The 20,716-nt window shown below is 35.1% G+C and overlaps 1 protein-coding gene across 1 annotated transcript in view; it reads left to right on the plus strand.

Moving 5' to 3' along the window:
* spag17 (sperm associated antigen 17) overlaps positions 1–20,716 on the plus strand; it is a 34,497-nt gene that overhangs the window by 425 nt on the left and 13,356 nt on the right. The window contains exons 2-31 of the mRNA XM_055167603.2: positions 2,810–2,950; positions 3,078–3,137; positions 3,746–3,877; positions 3,955–4,102; positions 4,320–4,511; positions 4,600–4,772; positions 5,670–5,831; positions 7,038–7,074; positions 7,218–7,336; positions 7,417–7,539; positions 7,619–7,729; positions 7,820–7,964; positions 8,042–8,209; positions 8,304–8,341; positions 8,424–8,522; positions 8,617–8,771; positions 8,942–9,078; positions 10,559–10,608; positions 10,888–11,121; positions 11,254–11,368; positions 11,471–11,587; positions 11,710–11,882; positions 12,039–12,159; positions 14,614–14,762; positions 14,849–14,990; positions 17,970–18,166; positions 18,253–18,385; positions 18,467–18,594; positions 19,574–19,738; positions 19,902–19,984. Coding sequence (XP_055023578.2) covers positions 2,810–2,950; positions 3,078–3,137; positions 3,746–3,877; positions 3,955–4,102; positions 4,320–4,511; positions 4,600–4,772; positions 5,670–5,831; positions 7,038–7,074; positions 7,218–7,336; positions 7,417–7,539; positions 7,619–7,729; positions 7,820–7,964; positions 8,042–8,209; positions 8,304–8,341; positions 8,424–8,522; positions 8,617–8,771; positions 8,942–9,078; positions 10,559–10,608; positions 10,888–11,121; positions 11,254–11,368; positions 11,471–11,587; positions 11,710–11,882; positions 12,039–12,159; positions 14,614–14,762; positions 14,849–14,990; positions 17,970–18,166; positions 18,253–18,385; positions 18,467–18,594; positions 19,574–19,738; positions 19,902–19,984 — 3,947 coding nt within the window. The remainder of the gene's footprint in view (positions 1–2,809; positions 2,951–3,077; positions 3,138–3,745; positions 3,878–3,954; positions 4,103–4,319; positions 4,512–4,599; positions 4,773–5,669; positions 5,832–7,037; positions 7,075–7,217; positions 7,337–7,416; positions 7,540–7,618; positions 7,730–7,819; positions 7,965–8,041; positions 8,210–8,303; positions 8,342–8,423; positions 8,523–8,616; positions 8,772–8,941; positions 9,079–10,558; positions 10,609–10,887; positions 11,122–11,253; positions 11,369–11,470; positions 11,588–11,709; positions 11,883–12,038; positions 12,160–14,613; positions 14,763–14,848; positions 14,991–17,969; positions 18,167–18,252; positions 18,386–18,466; positions 18,595–19,573; positions 19,739–19,901; positions 19,985–20,716) is intronic.

Consider the following 20,716-nt stretch of genomic DNA (forward strand, 5'->3'; position numbering starts at 1 on the left):
TTAAATAAATTAATAATTTTGTTTATTGTTGTTTCTTTATTATTTGATCCTATGTACAGTTGAAAGAAAAAGTATGTGAACCCTTTGGGCTTACTTGGATTTCTTCATAAATTGGTCATAAAATGTGTTCTGATCTTCATTTAAGTCACAACAATAGAGAAACACAGTCTGCTTAAACTAATACCTCACAAACATTATACGTTTTCATGTTTTTATTGAAGTCAACATGTAAACATTCATAGTGCAGGCCCAGGGTGGAAAAAGTATGTGAAACCCTAGGCTAATGACTTCTCCAAAAGCTAATTGGAGCCAGGAGTCAGCCAACCTGGGGTCCAATCACTGATCTATATAAATGACTGGATTGCGCATAGAACGCTTAACGTAACTGCGTGAGGTGAAGCCAGCGCATAGTTTGAGCCGCCATCTTGGTATACCCAACCGGTAGAGAGCGTCATTGACTTCCATTCAAAGTCATGATCAAAATGTACCCCCTTTACAGCGTATCAGTTACATAAGGTTAATTTTTAAGATATGTGTACGTTAATTATTTGTTAATTCTGGTGTTATTTGCAATGTTTATGTTTTAATCGGGCAGGATAATGGATTTATAAAAAACCGTTAAGGTGAGTGTGTCTGTTGCATTTGTTAATGACACGGGTATAAATAAAGTTTTGTTTGACATTCAGCTACACTGTGACGGTCAGCGTTATTTCTCTAAATAAGTTTAAGTAACTTGTAAGTTTAGATAACATAATTACAAAACTAGCAAATTATTGCATACACATACGGTACAAAGCATGATTATTTATTTAGATTTCAGAATGAGCACGTTTATTGTCATTAATACTAAATATGCTGCGGTCTGTCTGCTGACCTGATACTGTAATAAAGATGAATGTATAATAACTGTTTAAAACGCAAAATGTACAACTTTCAGTAAATAACTATTTACATGCTTTGGACGTTTGTGTTGTAATATTGTACATGGTAACTTCACATATAAAAACGAAGACGAGTAAAGTGATGTTTTATCATTAAAATCTGATAACGTCCATTGATTTAATAGAACGTTTGGGTATACCAACATGGCGGCGCGGTGGCTTCACAAGTGTGACGTCATGCGCAATCCAGTCATTTATATAGATCAGTGGGTCCAATCAATGTGATGTGATTGGATGTGTTAATTAAAGCCGCCCTGTCCAATAAAAAACACACACCAGTTTTGAGTTTGCTGTTCTGAAGAAGCATTGTCTGATGTGAACCATGCCTCGCACAAAAGAGCTCTCAGAAGACCTACAATCAAGAATTGTTGACTTACACAAAGCTGGAAAGGGCTACAAAATTATCTCTAAAAGCCTTGATGTCCGTGTGTCCACGGTAAGACAGATTCTCTACAAATGGAGAAAGTTCAGCACTGTTGCTACACTCCCTATGCATGGTCGTCCTGTAAAGATGAGCACAGCGCAGAATACTCAATGAGGTGAAGAACAATCCTAGAGTGTCAGCTAAAGACTTACAGAAATCTCTGGCACATGCTTACATTTTTGTTGAGAAATCTACAATAAGTAAAACATCAAACAAGAATGGACTTCATGGGAGGACACCACGGAGAAAGCCACTGCTGTACAAAAAAACATTGCAGCACGTTTGAAGTTCGCAAAAGAGCACCTAGATGTTCCACAGCACTACTGGCAAAACATTCTGTGGACAGATGAAACCAAAATTGAGTTGTTTGGAAAGAACACACAACGCTATGTGTGAAGAACAAAAGGTCTGATCTGCAACTATAGGAAACGTTTGGTTGAGGTTATTGCTGCCAAAGGAGGGTCAACCAGTTATTAAACCCAATGGTTCACATACTTTTTCCACCCTGCACTATGAATGTTTACATGTTGTGTTCAATAAAAACATGAAAACGTATAATGTTTGTGCGGTATTAGTTTCTCTTTTGTTGTGACTTGAAGTTGTTGTTGAGATGAAGATCAGAACACATTTTATGACCAATTTATGAAGAAATCCAAGTAAGCCCAAAGGGTTCACATACTTTTTCTTTCAACTGTATATGATATTTAAACAAATTTCTTAACTTAGCATAAACCATTAGTATTGGGAAAAAAACAATAAACAGCCACCTATCTTCCACCTGCAGCAGTTCTTTGGGCATCCCCTATTGTAATTTACTTCATTTAATCCAATTCTGCAGTCAGGGGTGTTAGCTCAGAGCTTGAGCTCAGACTGGGGACCAAGCTCGTCCTTTTAAGACAGAATGCTAAATTAATTAATTTATGTTAAAGAGGACTTTTTCCATGTGTGAGTGCTATAATTGAATCCCAAGTGCTTCTATCAACCTAGAAAATGTGAAAAAGATCAACCCAGTAACTTAGTTTTGGTAAACAAGCATGTGAAAAAATCTATTTGGCTCCCCCTGTGATGTCAAAAGGGGATAATATCGAACCTTAATCTGCACTATCCAACCAAGGCACTGCCATTTAGTGCAGAGATCAGCTCATTTGCATTTAAAAGGACACACCCAAAAGAAAAAAAAATTGCTCACACATTACATGCTATAATAAATTATCTATATGGTGTTTTGAACTAAAACTTTACATACGTACTCTGGAGACACCAAACATTTATTTTACATGTTTCAAAAGTCTTGTGAAATATCCCCTATAAGATATTGGTCAAATAAAGGAATGCAAACTGTCTATTTGCTATTTTACTGCAGTAAACATTAAAGCAATGCAGAGTTTGTAAACATTTCAGAATGCAAGTAATTTTATGTGATTTGAATGGTGTGTGATTTCAGAATGACTGGAGGGTCAGTGTGTCCTTGGTGCAGGCAGAAAGTGCAGAGGATGAAGAGCTTATTAATGCCTTGCTACAGGCCGTTCAAAGACCTCTGCGCAAGCTATTCAGTGCGCTGTCGTGGGAAAACACTCTGGAAAAGGTCTGATGTTAGATTTTTTTAATATAATGATAATGCATATCATAAATAACCACACAATGCAATATTGTGTATTGGGTAATATTACAGTGTAATAATGTTAAATAAAAATACAATTTCTGTGTCACAGATCAATGAACTAGGAAACCCAAAGTCAAGAAAGACTAAAGATGTTCCCATGTTTTTTGAGGTGGGCATTGTTATTCATTATCAGTGTTGGGGAAAGTTACTCTTAAAAGTAATGCATTATCATATTAAGTTACTCCCAAAAAAGTAACTAATTGCGTTACTTAGTTACTTTTCATGGAAAGTAATGCTTACGTTACTTTTTAGTTACTTTTGCGTTACTTTTTCTTGGCTGAGGCTTGATCTCCTTCAGGCCTTACAGGTGTTTTTTATGACTGAAAAGTTATGCATTCAGAAATTGCCATCCCAGTTTCTGACTCAAACTGTTCCCACACAGGCGTGTACGCATAGAGTCCATAATGTGACTATGTTCAGTTTAACTTAGTACATAATTTTTTTAAATCAAATTAATTAAACTAAAAAAAGTAATTTTAAAACAGTAACTCAAATATTTATGTGTACATTTAAAAAGTAATGCGTTACTTTACCCGTTACTTCAGAAAAGTAATAGTATTACGTAATGCATGTTACTTGTAATGCATTACCCCCAACACTGTTTATTATACAGAGTATAGTCACAGTCACAAACCTCTGTGAGTCGTGTGCTACTTTTAAAAAAACAAAAAAAGTGATCTGTTTTGTTGCTTTCCATGCAATTATGTCCATTTGTAGGTGACTGAAGTTGCAAAGTCACTTATGGATTCTGGAGAAAATATTACTGTGGATCTGATGGCAAAACTGATAAAGTTCCAGCTTCTAACCATCAAAAACTATGACATTGAAAGGAGAACCGCTGAAAAGAAGGTGAGCGATTTTTGCCGCTTATGTTATGGTTATATGTAATTAAATATATATATACATACATTTGTCTCTCCTTTAAGGCTGTAGAGGAGAAAGCAGGAGTTAATTCTGCCAGTAAGGACCAGGGAGGTAAAGCAAAAGGGAAAACAGCTGCTGAGCTTCCTCTTCCAACCAAGAACACCAAACTTAAACGCAGAGGCGAAGAGGAGCACACTACCGAATACATAGGTGAGGTCTGACTGAAGTGTACACAGATATTACACAAACTATGCATAGCCATAGACATGAAATGAACTTGATAATGTGCAGAATTCATCTGTTCAAAATGTATGTTTTACACAGCAATGCCATACAAGAAAAATGTTTGGTTCCTCAAAGAACATTTCAAAGGTTCTTAGAATAACAATTTCTTTCATATGTTTTAATTTCTTTGATCTCTGTGCAGATGATGAGCCAGATGACGGCCCGCAACATTACATCCTGATGATGGGGTTCAACCGGCCCCATCTAATCTCTGCATTGAACTCTTTGGGTATCTATGTATCCAATGTTATTAAACTAGGCTTTGAAAGAGAAGACCAATCAGAGGCTCCCAAAGAAACATTATCAGACGATCACAATTCACATGAAGATAAGGGTAAGTTAATTGTTTTATTGATCTAATACTTTTAAAATGAGATTTAAAAATGCAGGTGTGTAAGCATATAAAATTTCGTCCTGTTCAGAAGTTGGGTCTTTGAAGCGAAGGAGGCAGCAAGAGTTAGATGTGTTTTGGAAGCAGTTGGATCAGGTCTTGAACAGTGGGAACGTGGGATCCAGACTCGGTGATGTGGCCAGATTGAGCTACAGTGTAAAAATGCATCTGCTGCCCCAGGACAAAGGCAACGCTGAAGCCATGGTGACTAGAAAAAAGTCTATTTACTTGTACTGCATATAGTAACATTCTGTACATTTTTACATTTGCGGTTTTAATTTTGTTTGATATATTGTAAACGATTGTGCATATGTGACCCTCGAAGACAAAACCAGTCATGGGTACCACGGATATATTTGTAGCAATACCCAACAATACATTCTATGGGTCAAAATTATCCATTTTATGCCAAAAATAGGATATTATGTAAAGATAAAAATATTGTTTGGTAATTTTCGTACTGTAAATATAGCAAAAATGTATTTATCATTATTAATATGTGTTGCTAAAGACGTCATTAGGACAACTTTAAAGGCGATTTTATCACTATTTAGTTTTTTTGCACCCTCAGATTTCAGATTTTCAAATAGTTGTATCTTTGCCAAATAATGTCCTAAGAAACCCTACTTCAATGCAAATTGTATTTATTCAGCATTATTCAGAAAATATAAATTTTCAAAAAAATTACCCTTATGGCTTGTTTGTGGTCCAGGCCAGGGTCACATATAACAAATTTAAAATCCATTTAAAACCAGAAGTACTTTTATATATTATTTTTGCATCTTATTTTGCATAGCATAAGTATGAAACAAAATTCTGAGTCTAAATTGATATAAATGGAGAAGATCGCAATGGTCACTATGGCCTCTCTAGGCCCGCCAACAGTTAATCATCAACAGTTAAATCGTCTACAATCGTCAACAGTTATAAAGAATGACATTGTTCTGACAAGACCTGGAGATGTTGCAAATATGGTGGCTCAGTGACGCGACTTTCTTAAAACGACTTTGGCTGCATTTGAAGGATATTTTGATTTTCAAGGATCACACATAATGATAAAATGTCCTGTCCACATACAATATATCAAATATTGTCTTTTAGATGGCCTTTGGTGCTGATGTATTTGAGGGTGTAGCATGTCTGGTGTATGACAGTCTGGACTGGAGAAGACAGTACAGTCATTATCTCAGCTCCATTAGGATGATGCAGGTGCCAGTGGCCATCAGACCCAATCAGCAGTCCCGACCGCAGAGCTCATCTGAGGTGCAGTACAACCAGTGTTCGAATTTGGAGGGGGGGTGGTCACGGACCTCCTTTAAGCATTGATGGACCCCCTTTGAAGCACAAAAATATAATTTGGGGGTCCCCCTGATTTTTATTAAAAGAAAGTGATACTGTCTATTATTTAGCAAAAAACTAATTTAAAGGATTTCTGTCTGAAATAAATGTAAACTTTTAAGTACGCTGTTTTCTGTAGGAATTGACAGATTCACTGCAAAAAATACTTACTTAGTATTTTTGTCTTGTTTGTCTAAAAATTATATCTAAAAATATATAAAAATTCTTATCTAAAAATTCTGAAAAATATATAACATTTTAAGCGAATTTGTACTTGAAACAAGCACAAAATAAAATCTGCCAATGGAATAAGAAACATTTTCTTGAATTAAGTGTTTATGAAATAAAGTAAACTTATTTCAAGAAAAATTTTCTTATTCCATTAGCAGATTTTTTTTGCTTGTTTAAGCACAAATTTGCTTAAATTTTGTATTTTTTTTGTCTAAAAACTAGACGTATTTTCTTGTTGAACAAAATTGACTAGAAAAATAAGTTGAGATTAAATTTTTTGATATTTTTACTGAAACCAAGACAAAAATACTAAGATTTATGATTAGGTTAGGGGCTTTTGAAACCTTCTTAAACTATTATTTCACACAAATTTCACTGCAAAAAATTATTTTCAAGAAAAAAATTCTTAGTATTTTTGTATTGTTTTCAGTAAAACTATGTACAAATTCTTGAATTAAAAATGATTTTTCTTGATGAGCAAAATGACCCAAGAAAATTTGTCTAGTTTTTAGACCAAAAATGTCACATTTTAGTGATTTGGTGCATAAAACAAGCAAAAAAATTTGCCAATGGGGTGAGCAAAAAATCTCGAAAATTTTTCTTAAACACTAAATTCAAGAAAAATTCAAGAAAAAAATCGCTTACCCCATTGGCAGATTTTTGGCTTGTTTTATGCACAAAATCACTTAAATTTGATATTTTTTTGTCTAAAAAAATCCTTTTTTTTTGCAGTGTTGGAGGGGTAAAAATGGTTTGAGTTTAAGTTGGGTAATTTGGGACCCCTCAGTACAACAGTGATTCTGTTAAAATATGTCACAAAAAGGTGAAGACTACCTTAACAGATAATTTCATAAATTTCAGAGTTTTAATGGGCTGCTGTTTTTTTGTTTCTTGTTTTAGGTTATACAAACTCCAAGGAAGAAAGACGAAGTCAATGGTAAAAATATGTTAGACTGTTTTTGATCTTATGTATTTCCAAAGATATTCAAGTGATTTTTCAATTCATGTGCTATTTATATTTTGTTGTTTAGCATAAGAGCACAAAATCAATTTATAGATTAAAATTTGTTTGTTCAACAGAGCCAGAATCTCCTGCTTTGAGCACAGATGTTGATATGCGATGTTACAATGACTTACTGAACAAAATTCCTGCTGAAATGACATCCGTTCCACTTATCCTGGACTGCATGCTGGAGCAGGTGTGTGATCAGTGCACTATGCATGATTTTAGTTTATCTTATAAAATTGTTAACCTAAATTTAAATTGCATACTGTGCAGGTGTTGGCCTCAGAACGGGAAGTGATGTCAGGATCAGTCGATTCAGAGCAGCCCGATCAAGATCAAATCAGTTACATGGTCTCATCTGTGCTGCGCCTGCCAATTTCTGAAGAAGAAAGGAAGGTAAAGTTGGTTTATCAGACCAATGTTAAAACAGAAACAACAGTTACTAGACTTTTACATCTTGTATGTGTAATGACAGAAAATGACGGAGGATTTTGGAATCCAGGACACACCGACGAATGCAGATCAGAAACAACCCCTCCTAATAAATCATCACGATGAAAGGGAAAGAAGACTCCACCAGTTATCTGTGAGCATATGAATATACATACAGTATGAGCAAGTTTGGAGCATTGTATGCATGAAACAGTTAATGTAACCCACTGTGTTTATGTTGTAGGTTCGGGACGGGTTTGATGCCATCAAAATTGAAGCAGACATCATGAATAAAAGCTATGTGTGGACCAGCCTGATGTCTAGATTCCCTGCGAGTTCCTATGATAGACTGAGCAGATCTCAAGAGCTGCGGCACTTCTGCACTAATGGTGAGGAAGATATAGGTCAATGGAAACCAGTACTGCCTATAGCAATGTGTGTTTACATGGTCTATGTGCATCGCCAGAGTCAATGAGCTGGTCTGAACTACAGAGGCTTCTTCAGCTGTTTGTGTTTGAGAGTGTGAACTTGACTACAATAGATGACAACGGCTATATGAAAGGATCAGACCCTCCAAGCCTCACACCATGGGACAACCCTGTTGAATTTGCCAAACACTTGTATTGGAAAAACAGTACGTAAAAGCACACATACATACTATTTTACTTACAGATAATACAAATAGTTCTAAGTATAGTTATAAAAAAACTAATATTTTTATGTTACAGGGTCAGCAGGAAGTTCTGCTGGGATTGAGAAGCAAAAGGTGTGATTGGATTTTTGCTCTTTTTTGTTGAAAAAAAAGGAAATGAAATGGTATTGACCTCTTAAAACCTGTAATCATGCAGGGTAATGAATTGACGATGACAGATCTCCAAAAGACGTTCATTCGACGATTAGAAGGCTGGAATTTTGTGGAGAACCACCATGCATCTGTTTTCCCTCAGGTACCAGACCCTTACACATGCAGATCATTCTTGTTTTTATTATTTCGGAATGCTGTGTTTTGAAAATCCTACCAGAATCTCTCCACATATTTAGGTCCTCCAGTGTGCATCTGAAATGTATAGATTTGTGGACCGATTTTACTGCAGCAGAGACAACGCTATATATGTCATCTGCCATAATCTCATGAGTCCTCAGAGGACTTGCAAAGAAATTTGGAATGCATCACTTCACACAGATGTGGGGTTCAGGTACAAATGATTAATTGAACACAATATATTTAATTTTAAGGAGAGTTCAACCAAAAAAAAATCTTAATCTACTTTAAAATTCTGAATGTATGTCATGTTTATAAATCATGATTTTTGCATTATTATGGCCAGGCACCAAATTAATATTCATAACATTCATCTTCTTGTAGGAACTACTTGGAATATGTGTCCGACTCTATTCGTGAATGGACCGAACAAGAAGATGAAAAATGGCAAATGGAACAGGAAAGGAAAGAGGAAGAGAGAACTTTTATACAAACTCCTTCAGAGGCCGATAGGAAGAGAGGTGTCTGATGTCTAATATATCACTTCCTTAACATGAGCATGTAGATAGCAGTGGCGGCTCGTGACTGCTCATCCAAGAGCCGCTAATTCAAAATAAGTGTTCGGAGTGTTGTGTGTTGCTTGCGTTTTCAAAATATGTGTTTGTTGCGTCATGTGAACCATGCCCATCATGTGTTTTGTCAAAATAAGTGCCTGCTGCACACACGTCAAAACCGTTTATGATAAAAGAGACGCTCACGTTCACAAAATACACGCAAGACACTCCCTTAACAGTAAACTCTAATAACGCATAAGATTATGCAAGTATCTGGCAAACGCGAGCGTCTCTTTTATCATAAACCCTTTAGACGCGTCTGCAGCAGGTTCTTATTTTGACAAGACACATGATGCACACAGGATCTCTCGACACGCAGAACACATATTGAAAAAAGGAACCACACACATGACGGGCTACATACATGTTGTGATGAACTTTGCATCGAACGCCCTTGAAAAAAGATCCATTTTGGGTAATTTATACAAGCTATATCACATACAAACATTAGCTTCCTCAAGATCTCACTCATTGTCATCCGTGTGACAAAATTCAATATATTTCTGTGTAATTTCCATGGAAAGGTTCCAAAATTTGGAAAAATGTTAAGTTGGAAACTTAAGAAATTAAAGGAAATGATTTGTAAATTTTGGGTAATTTATACAAACTATATCACATACCAACATTAGCTTCCTCCACATCTCATTCATCTGCATCCGTGTGCCAAAATTCCCATATATTTCTGTGTCATTTCCATGGAAAGTTTCTAAAATTTGGAAATATTCCAAGTTGGAAATTTAAGAAATTAAAGGAAATTATTTGTAAATGTTGGGTAATTTACACAAACTATATCACATACAAGCATTAGCTTCTTTGACATATCACTCATCTTTATCCGTGTGCCAAAATTCCCATATATTTCTGTGTAATTTCCCTGGAAAGTTTCCAAAATGTGGAAATATTCCAAGTTGGAAACATAAGGAATTAAAGGAAATGATTCAAAATTTTGGGGAATTTACACAAACTATATCACATACAAACATTAGCTTCCTCAACATCTCACTCATCTTTATCCATGTGCCAAAATTCCCATATATTTCTGTGTCATTTCCATGGAAAGTTTCCAAAATTTGGAAATATTACAAGTTGGAAATTTAAGGAATTAAAGGAAATTATTTGTACATTTTGGGTAATTTATTTAAACTATATTACATACAAACATTAGTTTCTTCAACATCACTCATCTTTATCCTTGTGCCAAAATTCCCATATATTCCTGTGTCATATCCATGGAAAGTTTCCAAAATTCCCAGAATTGTGCAATTCTTATTTTCATTACACTAGAGTACAATTTGGTATTTGAAAAGATATATTAAAACACATCTCAGTTACTGTGAATGGGATAATAGCGTGTTTAAATATTAAAATTAATACTTTTTTCTTTTAGACACACCAGTCTCAGACACAGAATTATATATTAGAAAGGATTCTCTCAAAGTGAGTACAAACACTTTTCTTTTCATTACTGAAAGATAGATAAAGAAGAATTTAGGAATATCTGAATTTATGTTGTGGTGAATGGCTAAATATTGTATTTGTGGTGTCTTAAAGGGATAGATCACCCAAAAATGTTGTCATCATTTACTCACCTTCATGTTGTCCTAAACCTGTATAAGTTTCCTTCTTTATTACGATATTTTGATAAATGATGGTTGACGTACCCTTTGACTTCATTAGTAGGATAAACATGGTCTTTTTCTTAAATATTTTCTGTAGGCATGGAAAATGGAGCAGGATAGATTAAACGAGGAGGAGCAATTAAAAAAGACAAAGGATAAAGGAGGGAAGGCCACACCAAAAGTCAAAGAGGAGATCAAGAAAACCCCGGTTTCCTCAAGGAAGGGCAGAGAGATGATGTCCAAAACGCCCAGTTCAGTTACACTGACTGAAGACAAGAGCAGAGATGTTATAGAGACACCTCAAGAACCAACAGGCACAAGGAGAACAAATGTCTGTCTGAAATTGATGTTACTTTAAATATATAGTAACTTATATCAAAATTGACTAATTTTATGGTGACTTTAAAAAATGTGAAATTTGAATTTATCATTAAATTGACTACAATGTGTGTATTTTGTGCAGGCATTTACAGGCTACAGTTTAAATGGGAAACTTGTGCAGGTCTATGGGGAAGTTCAGTCTCTCTTTCCCTCTGATGGTGGGCAAATAGATGTTGAGAGTTTACATTTCATACAAGGTTTGAATATCCAAATGATCTTATCTGAACTCATTCAAAGACTGAATTTATATACACACAGACACACATTACACTATTAAATAGATTAGTTTTTATCTTCAGGGTTGAGACAGTTGAAAATATGTGTGAAGAAGGATGGCCATCACCTCTACACATACATTACAGAGAGAAAGAAAGAAGCGGATAAACTGAAGGACAGTGATATGCGGATTAAACAAGGTGTGTGTTGCACAAATGAGATTAGTCTAAAATTATTGGACATTTGTTTTGTGATAAAATGTTCATTGGTGATGTTAATGCATGCTACTCCACCTATAGATATTGTTTTTTGTCCAATTCAGCTACTCTGGGAGTCGAGACAGATTGTAAGACAGAGACATGTGGCTCTTTCTATGCTGTCCTGGCCAATGGCATTCAGCTCTCATGCAGTCATACCAACCCGAGCAAGTCAAAAGCTCAAATTCTCCGGCCGATAATCCCTAACTTCTCTACAGACCAACAGCTACAGGACCAGGTGACTGGACATAAAGTTGTCATTGAAATTGTAAGATGGAACTGTTGCTCCCCCGGTACTATTGTATCAAAAAAGCATTTGATTAATTTTTGTTCTCTAACTGAGAAACTTACAGTGTGTATTAACAAAAACCTTTGTGTGTCATTGCTTTTTCAGGTAGATTCTCCTGAAGTACAGTGTGAGCATATGGACGCCTCTTCTTCTGCATCGTTCCTCAGTCTACATGTGTCTGTTCCCAATGGACTCATCGTGCAATTTAATTTTGAAGATTTAGCACGTGAGACATTTGTATTCAAATATTGATTACGAATAATAACTTAAGTATGTATATGAAGAGTTTGGTTCCAAAACGCAATAAATCCATTTGGACTAATTTAGGTTAAAACGTGTTTTCTATACCAAGAAAGTGACAAGATGAAAACCACTATTTTCTGTTACAAACTTTCACTCAGCATCTTTAGGTTATAATAACATTAAAAATTCAAATCCATAATTTGATTTTCAAAGATATATTATAAAAACTGATAATTATTTCTGCAAAATGCTAAGTTTTTTTTCCCAAAATGCTATAAATCTATTGAATCAATATATAAATGTGCATTCATCTTTGCCATGTTCATTTAGTTGACTAGTGGTATACTGATTAAAAAAATAAACATTATGGGCCCTATTTTAATGATCTAAGCGCATTGTCTAAAGCGCACAGCGCAACGTCTATGGGCGTGTCCGAATCCACTTTTGCTAATTTAACGACGGGAAAAATGGTTTGTGCGCCGAGCGCATGGTCGAAAAGGGTTGATTCTATTGTAATGAGAGTATTTTGGGCGTAACGTGCAATAAACCAATGAGAGACTCAGCTCTCTCATCCCCTTTTAAAGCAAGTTGCGCTGGCGCTATGTCTAATCCCTATTTAGATGACAGACTTTGTAAACTGAAAAACTAAGCGGAGGAAGAAGATCCCCAGTTTAAGATTAATGTTAAATAATTGTGTTGTTTTTCACTTGTATTGAAATTGTTATTTTTTTATTAAAACCTTTAAAACCCGTTTTCTTTTAGTCATGGAAGTAAAAAGCAGGCTTGTAATTGCTTTAAATGTATGGCTATCCAATATCATCAAAAAATAATTTACAAGTATACGTAAGATAAGGGTTGTACTGTAAAAATACTTTATTTGTAACAAACAGGAGATAAAGAATTTACAAACGGCTCTCCTCACGTTTCAGTACTTTGGACAGCGTTTTTTTAAGCTAAGAGTTTTTTTAAGCATTAGCCTACTTAAAAATTTTTCTCATCTCACCATATCCGCAGGTACAGAGTCATCCATCATATACAATAAATCCGTGAGGTAGCATTAAAAAAAAAAAGACATTTAAAGGCAGACGCATTTGTTTAAAGTAAAGCATTTATTTACTTACCAGGCTGCAGGTGAAGCAGCTCTTTGCGCCTTCTAACGTCTCATAATTAGTCCTCATTTATGTCCAAGAGACTCAATAATAATCTTTTACATTTAACCCTTTAATCTTTCATATTTAAAAGCATTTTTGTGCTGCAGCGCATTCATGTACTATAAGCAAACCCGCGTTGTCCTCCTGTTTATAGGCGCATATTACTAATGCGCTCTTTAAATAACAAAAAAACATATTGCGCCATTGACTTTAGACTTTAGACCAGGTTTTTCTTGGTCAATGGCGTAGTCTATTTTAGTTGCCTCAAAATAGCAACGCGCCAACAATGCGCCTGAACCCACCTCGTTTTCAGACCAGAACGCCCATGGGCGCAAAAGGGGGCGCAAATGCATTTGCTATTTAAACAATGCCGCGCTAAACGTGAAAATTAGAGTGGAAACTAGCGAAAGACACTTGCGTCGCGCATTGCGCTGCATTGCGCCGGGTGTAAGATAGTGCCCTTCGGCATTAATCAAAACACTTACTTTGTCATATTAGCTGTAAAAAGTTTTGGTCCTGTTCGATTTTCGTTGACTTCGAGTAAAATAATGGAAAGTTTTTCATAAGATCCCCTGCGGTCAATGTGTAAGAACAAGCAACAGTCAGCATTTTTCCGTCTCCCAAGAGCCTCTCGCATAAATTATTCGATTTTGATGGCTTACATTTCTTCAATGCCACAGAAAACCACCACAGGTTTATCAATGCCATTAAAGTATTATTTTGGTTTTGTTTGTTTGGTGATCACGAAGTATAAAGTAGATGAGGAAAACTAGGATTCAGAATGTATTCAAAGTGCCGCAATTATTGTTTACAATGTGTGGAATGGTGCGCTGTGATTTGTTGAGCGGATTTATTGCATTCTGCAGAGAAGGAGGAGTGGCGATTATCGCGTTTTGGGAAACAAAGGTAGAAAAGGTAACAGAATAACATGGTGGATATTGGATTTTGCGTAAAATGAAGAATTTACTTTTTAATACTGACCTGATATAATACTGATTTTGGTGGTGACTAATATTTTTTAAAATGGCCTTTATGGCTCTTCATATGTATGTCTTGCCATCATCTGGGTCCCCATCATATTTTGCAATGGATAAAATATTATATATATTTTAAATAAAATTTTTGTTATGGCAATATAGTATGTTTTTTTCTGGACTGTCATGAATATATTTTGAAAGGATTAAACAATAGGCATGTTTTATTTATAGACTATCATTGTGCAATAGTTTATCTATGCATTTAAGGCTCAGACAGCTGCTGTAAGACCTTATCTGTGTTTTTTGCAGATGGTCATTCTAGCAGTCGGTCTCTGCTGATAAAACAGAGATACTATAACACAGAGCCTGGATCAGACATCAGCATAAACACTGAGGTCTCAAGAGTGATCACAAGCAGAGGAGCGGTCATAAAACACATGAAAGGTGGAGCTACTGAGGTATATTTATATTGACCTGATTCATATGTTTCAGTTATAACTCTCATCAGGTAATACAGAGTAACAAGCAGGCGTTTGTGTTTCAGGTCCTGTTTGCGGACGGTACAGTAAGTAGAAGTCCAGACTCAGACCCAGTGTGTGTAGTCGCTCCTCAGACATCCACAGAGGATGTAGTAGAGTCTATCAAAGAACCTGCAGTGAACACCAGAGGCATTCAAGACAAAAAAGGTACAATTACCATGCACTTAGGATATTTATGTATGTTTTTAAACCATGCATTTACCAGAGAGGTTTTTGTTTGGAGTACCTGGGTCCAATTCTTTTAGATTTCAATTTGAATCTTTGTTTAGGGCACAAAATAATTCTTGAGTCAATGAGCTACAGTATAATTAATTACATTACAGCATCTTAACACTGACTCACATAAGAAACATTACAGATTTCTCTTTATTATCTTAATATTACATCTCCTAGACATCAATGAGATTAAATATATAGAGTAAATTAAAGTAATCCAGTACAGCATTTCAGATTTTTTTCCAGAAATCTCACAAATGTCTCCATTAAAGTTTAAGAAATTGTCTCTCAACAATGTCACAAACTGAGCTCAGATTTGCCAAGCAGTGGTGGCCGGTGACTTTTTTTTGAGGGCGCATGGTACGAAGTAGGCAAATGTGTATCTACACTGTAAAACCTAAAAGTTTACTCAACTCAAACCATTCAAGGAAACCGATTGCATTAAACCATTTAAGTTTTAAAACACATATGAGTACTGTGAATTTAAACAAATTAAGTCATATGCAGTTATGCACTTATATTTAAGTTCACACTACTTAAATATAAGTGCATAATTGCAAATGATTTAAGTTCGCAGTACTTAAATGTATGTGTTTTAAAACTTAAATGGTTTAAGGCAACCGGTTTCCTTAAATGGTTTGAGTTAAGTTGACTGTTTTACAGTGTAGCCTGTCGTGTGTGGCTCGCCATGTCAAAATATGTGTGAAACATGTTCATCATGTGCTTGTCAAAATAAGTGCCTGCTGCACATGCGTCGAAAGGGTTCATGATAAAAGTGATGCTCGCATTTGCCAGACACTCGCTTAATCTCACGTGTAATCAGAGTTTAGTGTATTTTTGTGAACGTGAGCGTGCCTTTTATCATAAACCCTTTCGGCGCGTGTGCAGCAGGCACGTATTTTAACAAGACACATGATGTACATGGTTCACATGATGCAACTAACACATATTTTGAAATAACGAGCAACACACGACAATCTGAACACATATTTTGAATTTGCGCCCCTCGTCACCAGCCGCCATTGTTGCCATTGTTCAAATTTCAACAAATTCATTTTGTATCAGGTTTACCCAAAATCCAGATTATTTTACCAATACAATCTACATTAAGTATTTTATCTCATTTGTTTAATGAGATAATGAGTTGATGTGTTTATGAGTTGATGCCTCCCATATGGCAAAAAAACAAAACAATATATATATCAGAATCTACAACAAATGGTCAAAAAATACGTTGCATTGGAAGAAAAATTTGTAAACATGACAGGTTTGAAAAGGTTAAAATTAAGTATATATTCAACTGCAAAAATATACTTATACATGGCTTCGTGCCCTGGATGTGCATTCCACAAATCTCCATCAACTGCAAGATGCTATCCTATCAATATGGGCCAACATTTCTAAAGAATGCTTTCAGCATCTTGTTGAATCAATGCAACATAGAATTAAGGCAGTTCTGAAGGCAAAAGGGGGTCAAACATAGTAATAGTATGGTGTTCCTAATAATCCTTTAGGTGAGTGTAGGTATATATATATATATATATATTTATACAACAGTTCTTTCTGGTTCTCGAATTGGCTAAGAGCTATGCGATATTGTACTGATAACGGCACAGTAACCGCTTCACCTTTCGTATCATTCCGCCACCTAGTGAATGGAGGTCCTAAACAGGCTCATCTCTGAATGGAAAAACACAGACGCCCTGTTTTTAAACACTCTCCGTGTGTTTCATTAGTCCATAAATCAGTCTGTGAATCCCCAATCGGAAGTTATTATTCCGTCAAAGATCAGTGCTCTTGGATGTTACGTTAAAGTTAATGGGAGTAATGTCTTGTCACATCGTGTGGATGATTAACACTTGGAAAGAGGAATATAAACACTCGTTTCTTTCTGGAGCTATTTCTCTTATCAGAATGCGAAAACACCGTGGAACTGCAGGTAAGCACCGCAGCTTTTAAATGTGGACATTGATCATTTATTTAATCGCATCGTGACTATTAAAACATGTTATGAGATATCGCCACTGGTATATTTATAAGCAGCATGCAAAAACATCTCTCTGACACTTATAAAAAACAGTTTTATCCTCTTAAACCCTGAGGACCCTGTCCCGGGTACAAAATTTCGTATTTTGACTCAATATAAAATATTCTTTTAATCTTTAATGGTCTAGTCATGGACCCCAGTAACACATATGAGATACTGTTTGAAAGCTTAGAGTCTCTACTTTCTGCAGATATGCATCACTTTGAGATATCTTTTACTGTAAGAAAGTTATTTACATTTAATTTACACTATCACCCCCCCCCATAATTTTTTATATGATTTAATATTCACATATTTCATATTTTTCAAATATGATAAACATGGGCAAGTCTTATATCAAATGAAAGCTCTCATTCTCAGAAATAATGCTACAGCGTTATTTTTGTTTTATTATTAACACATATCCAACAATCGTTGAATGAATATGTTGGTATAAATATATGTTGGTATAATACTTAATTTATATCATGTTATATGTCATATTAAAACATGTACTTAGAATATATTTAAAACATATTTTTGGAGAGAATTTTTTTGCCATATGGGTTACCTCTAAAATGAAGCACAACTAAAAACGTAATCAAATCTTCTGAATTATAAAAGAGCAAATCTGAGCAATAACAATTTCCTCTTGGTTAGCACACAGTGGACAAATATAATACAAGTTCAAGTTTAAAAGCATCTTTTAAAAGATTTTCTTTGTTCTGTAATATTTGGCATTTATTTAACATAATATTCCATTATTATAATATACAACTACTTTTGAAAGGTTTAAAACGGGCTTGAATAAATAATGGGCTTAAAGAAATAAGCACACAAGTAAACGAACCTAAAGTAGACGTGAGCTCTTCTGTAATTTGCAGGGAAGGCTGAATCTGCAGATGACACAAGCCTAACTCAAACTAACTTAGTAGAAAAAGAAAAGCCAACATGCAAAGTTACTGGAGGTTCTTGGACCACTACGACACCCTCTGGCTTCAGAATCGCCTCTGTAGCAGGAAAACAAATCAGCGTGCAGCCACTTTTGGCCTATCATGCTACAGACCCCTTCAATGAGACAGTAAGTCATTTATCATTCATATACAAACAGCTTACATACACATATAACACCTTTTAAAAGCTCATTTGTTGTTAATAAATGTGTAGGTTGTGGTCACACGAGAGGACAAAGTTCTCTCTGTGCTAAGGAAAGATGGAACTGTGATAGTGGATCATGCAGACGGTACACGTATTACCACCTCACACCAGCAGAGGGAGCTGCAACAACATCTAAACTCAGGTTAGATAGTCTGATACTCACTATCAATACTTGTGAAGCTTTATATAAACAAAGTAAACTATCATACGCATTTGACTTCAGGAGATAAGCTGGTCCGAGTGGAGAAAGCCGAATTTGCCACAGTAATAATGGACTGTGATGGAAAAAGTTGCGATGTTCTCTTTGGAGACGGCACTTCCATCACAGGGACAGCTCTTGGATCATACAAGGTGAAAGGATGAGTAGATTGGTGATTCTCACGAAAACTTGGTTTTAAAAATGTCAAGCATGAAAATGTAAAAATTACTTAAATTTACTTTTTTCCCACCAGACATTGAAAAACAAAGCCTGGAATAAATGGGAACATTAATTTAAAAACTTTAACTTATCATTTAACACTTTTTGTAACATAATTTCAAAAATTAGTCCTAAAAAAATCTCATTACCACAACAGTCAGAAAACATCAACACTGACATATTTTCAAAATGACATGACAAACCTGAAAGAACATAATTTGATTCTGCACATGCATTTAAAATCAAAGTATTATGCTTCTATTAATTAAATTAACATTTAATAAGCATCTGTTGCGGTAATGATAATCAAAATGTCGTGTAAGCATTCTGACAAGACAATATTTCAAATTAACTGTAAAAAAATGATCTTACCTGGTAGCCATCTTGAAGAAACTGGTCCATGTGCTTGGTCACTCAAAATCAAACTTTATTAAAATTCTGTATGTGTGCTTAAACTGTTCTCAAAAAGTGTTGCGGAGGATCAGAACATCAGGCATGGACACATCATTTTCCTAATTTTTCTTCATTATTATACATGAATATTCAGTAAATATTTTTTCTGTCATCTAAAGTAGTCTAGCAAAACATCCATTTATTTTTTTTCTTAATATTTTTTTGTAAGATTAAATTACAACATAACGCATGTTCAAACACAGCCGGACACATTGCGGTAATGAGAATTTCAGCAGAAAATGAGATAAAATTTCAAATTATAAATTCTTATGTTGAAATCACACATTGTGCAAGGTAGAACACAGTATTGTGTTAATTCTGATGCTTTTTAATGTTACTATATTACACATTTTAAAGCTAAAATCATTAGTGCCGTGGTGTTTCAATGGTTTCGTGAGAATCACCCAGATATGTAAAAGCTATAGGAATAAACTTAATCTGTGTCTATCTTTAATGTAGGTTTATTCTTGTGATGGAGGTGTTCTTCACATCCATACAGATGGTAGGGTGGTGTACACATCTCATCAGTCTGGATCAGACGATGACACACTAGGCCAGTATGTGATGGACCACAGAGCTGATGTCCTCTGCCATACGATAGACACAGACGGGAACCGGTTTGAAGTACTTTCCATGATATTGTTTTTCTAAGACTTTAAACCAGATCATCATTTATAATAACGAGTTCAAAACTTATGTTCGAACATATTGCAGTTTGCATTTGGAACATTTGTAAGCTTGGAAATAACATTGCAGTGATTTTATATGATTTTATTGTTGTGTGCAGGTTAATACAGACGGTCAGGTTGCTGTCACGGCTTGTAGATCAGAACATAAGACATCAAATGAGTCAGAAACACACCCACCCAGGTCAGTTTCTCAATAGAGACCCGATGTTACTCAGTTAAAGGAAATTGTATTTTCCTAGAAATTATTAACAGGAAACTCATTTTCGAACTCGGCCTGCTGCCTGTGGCCTCTTTTGATATTGTTTAAAGGGATAGTTCACCCAAAAATATAAATAATATTTACTCACTCTCATTACAAACATGCATACATTTTTTTGTTCTAATGAACACAAAGGAAATAAATAAAAATGGTAATCAAACCAATAAGACACTCCATTGACTTCCATTGTATTCTTTTTTCCTACTATGGAAGTCAACTGGGGCTTCCAGTCAGTTTGGTTACAAACATTTCTCAAAATATCTTCCTACGTGTTCATCAGAACAAAGAAATTTATACAGGTTTGTAACAAAATGACAGTGCGTAAATAATGAGAGAATATTAATTTTTGGGTGAACACTTAACCTTTTACCCTCATAAGCTCCTATTTTCCTGTATAGGTTAGAGTTCTGTGGGTGTAAAAATGACCCCAGAAACTAAAAGAGTGATTACAAAAAAAAATACATACTTAATGATACAAGAAATATTTATATGAATATTATAATAGGTTGATATCGATTGCTCGATAATCAATTATTCACTTTATGTAATAGGTTTCGCTGCGTTATGAGATAGCGGTGTTATTTATTAAAGAAACATTTTAGAAGTAGTTCAAGTTAAATTTATTAGGAATATCTGTTAAAAATATTTCAAATT

The sequence above is a fragment of the Misgurnus anguillicaudatus genome, chromosome 5 (assembly GCF_027580225.2).
Source record: "Misgurnus anguillicaudatus chromosome 5, ASM2758022v2, whole genome shotgun sequence".
Lineage (NCBI taxonomy): Eukaryota > Metazoa > Chordata > Actinopteri > Cypriniformes > Cobitidae > Misgurnus > Misgurnus anguillicaudatus.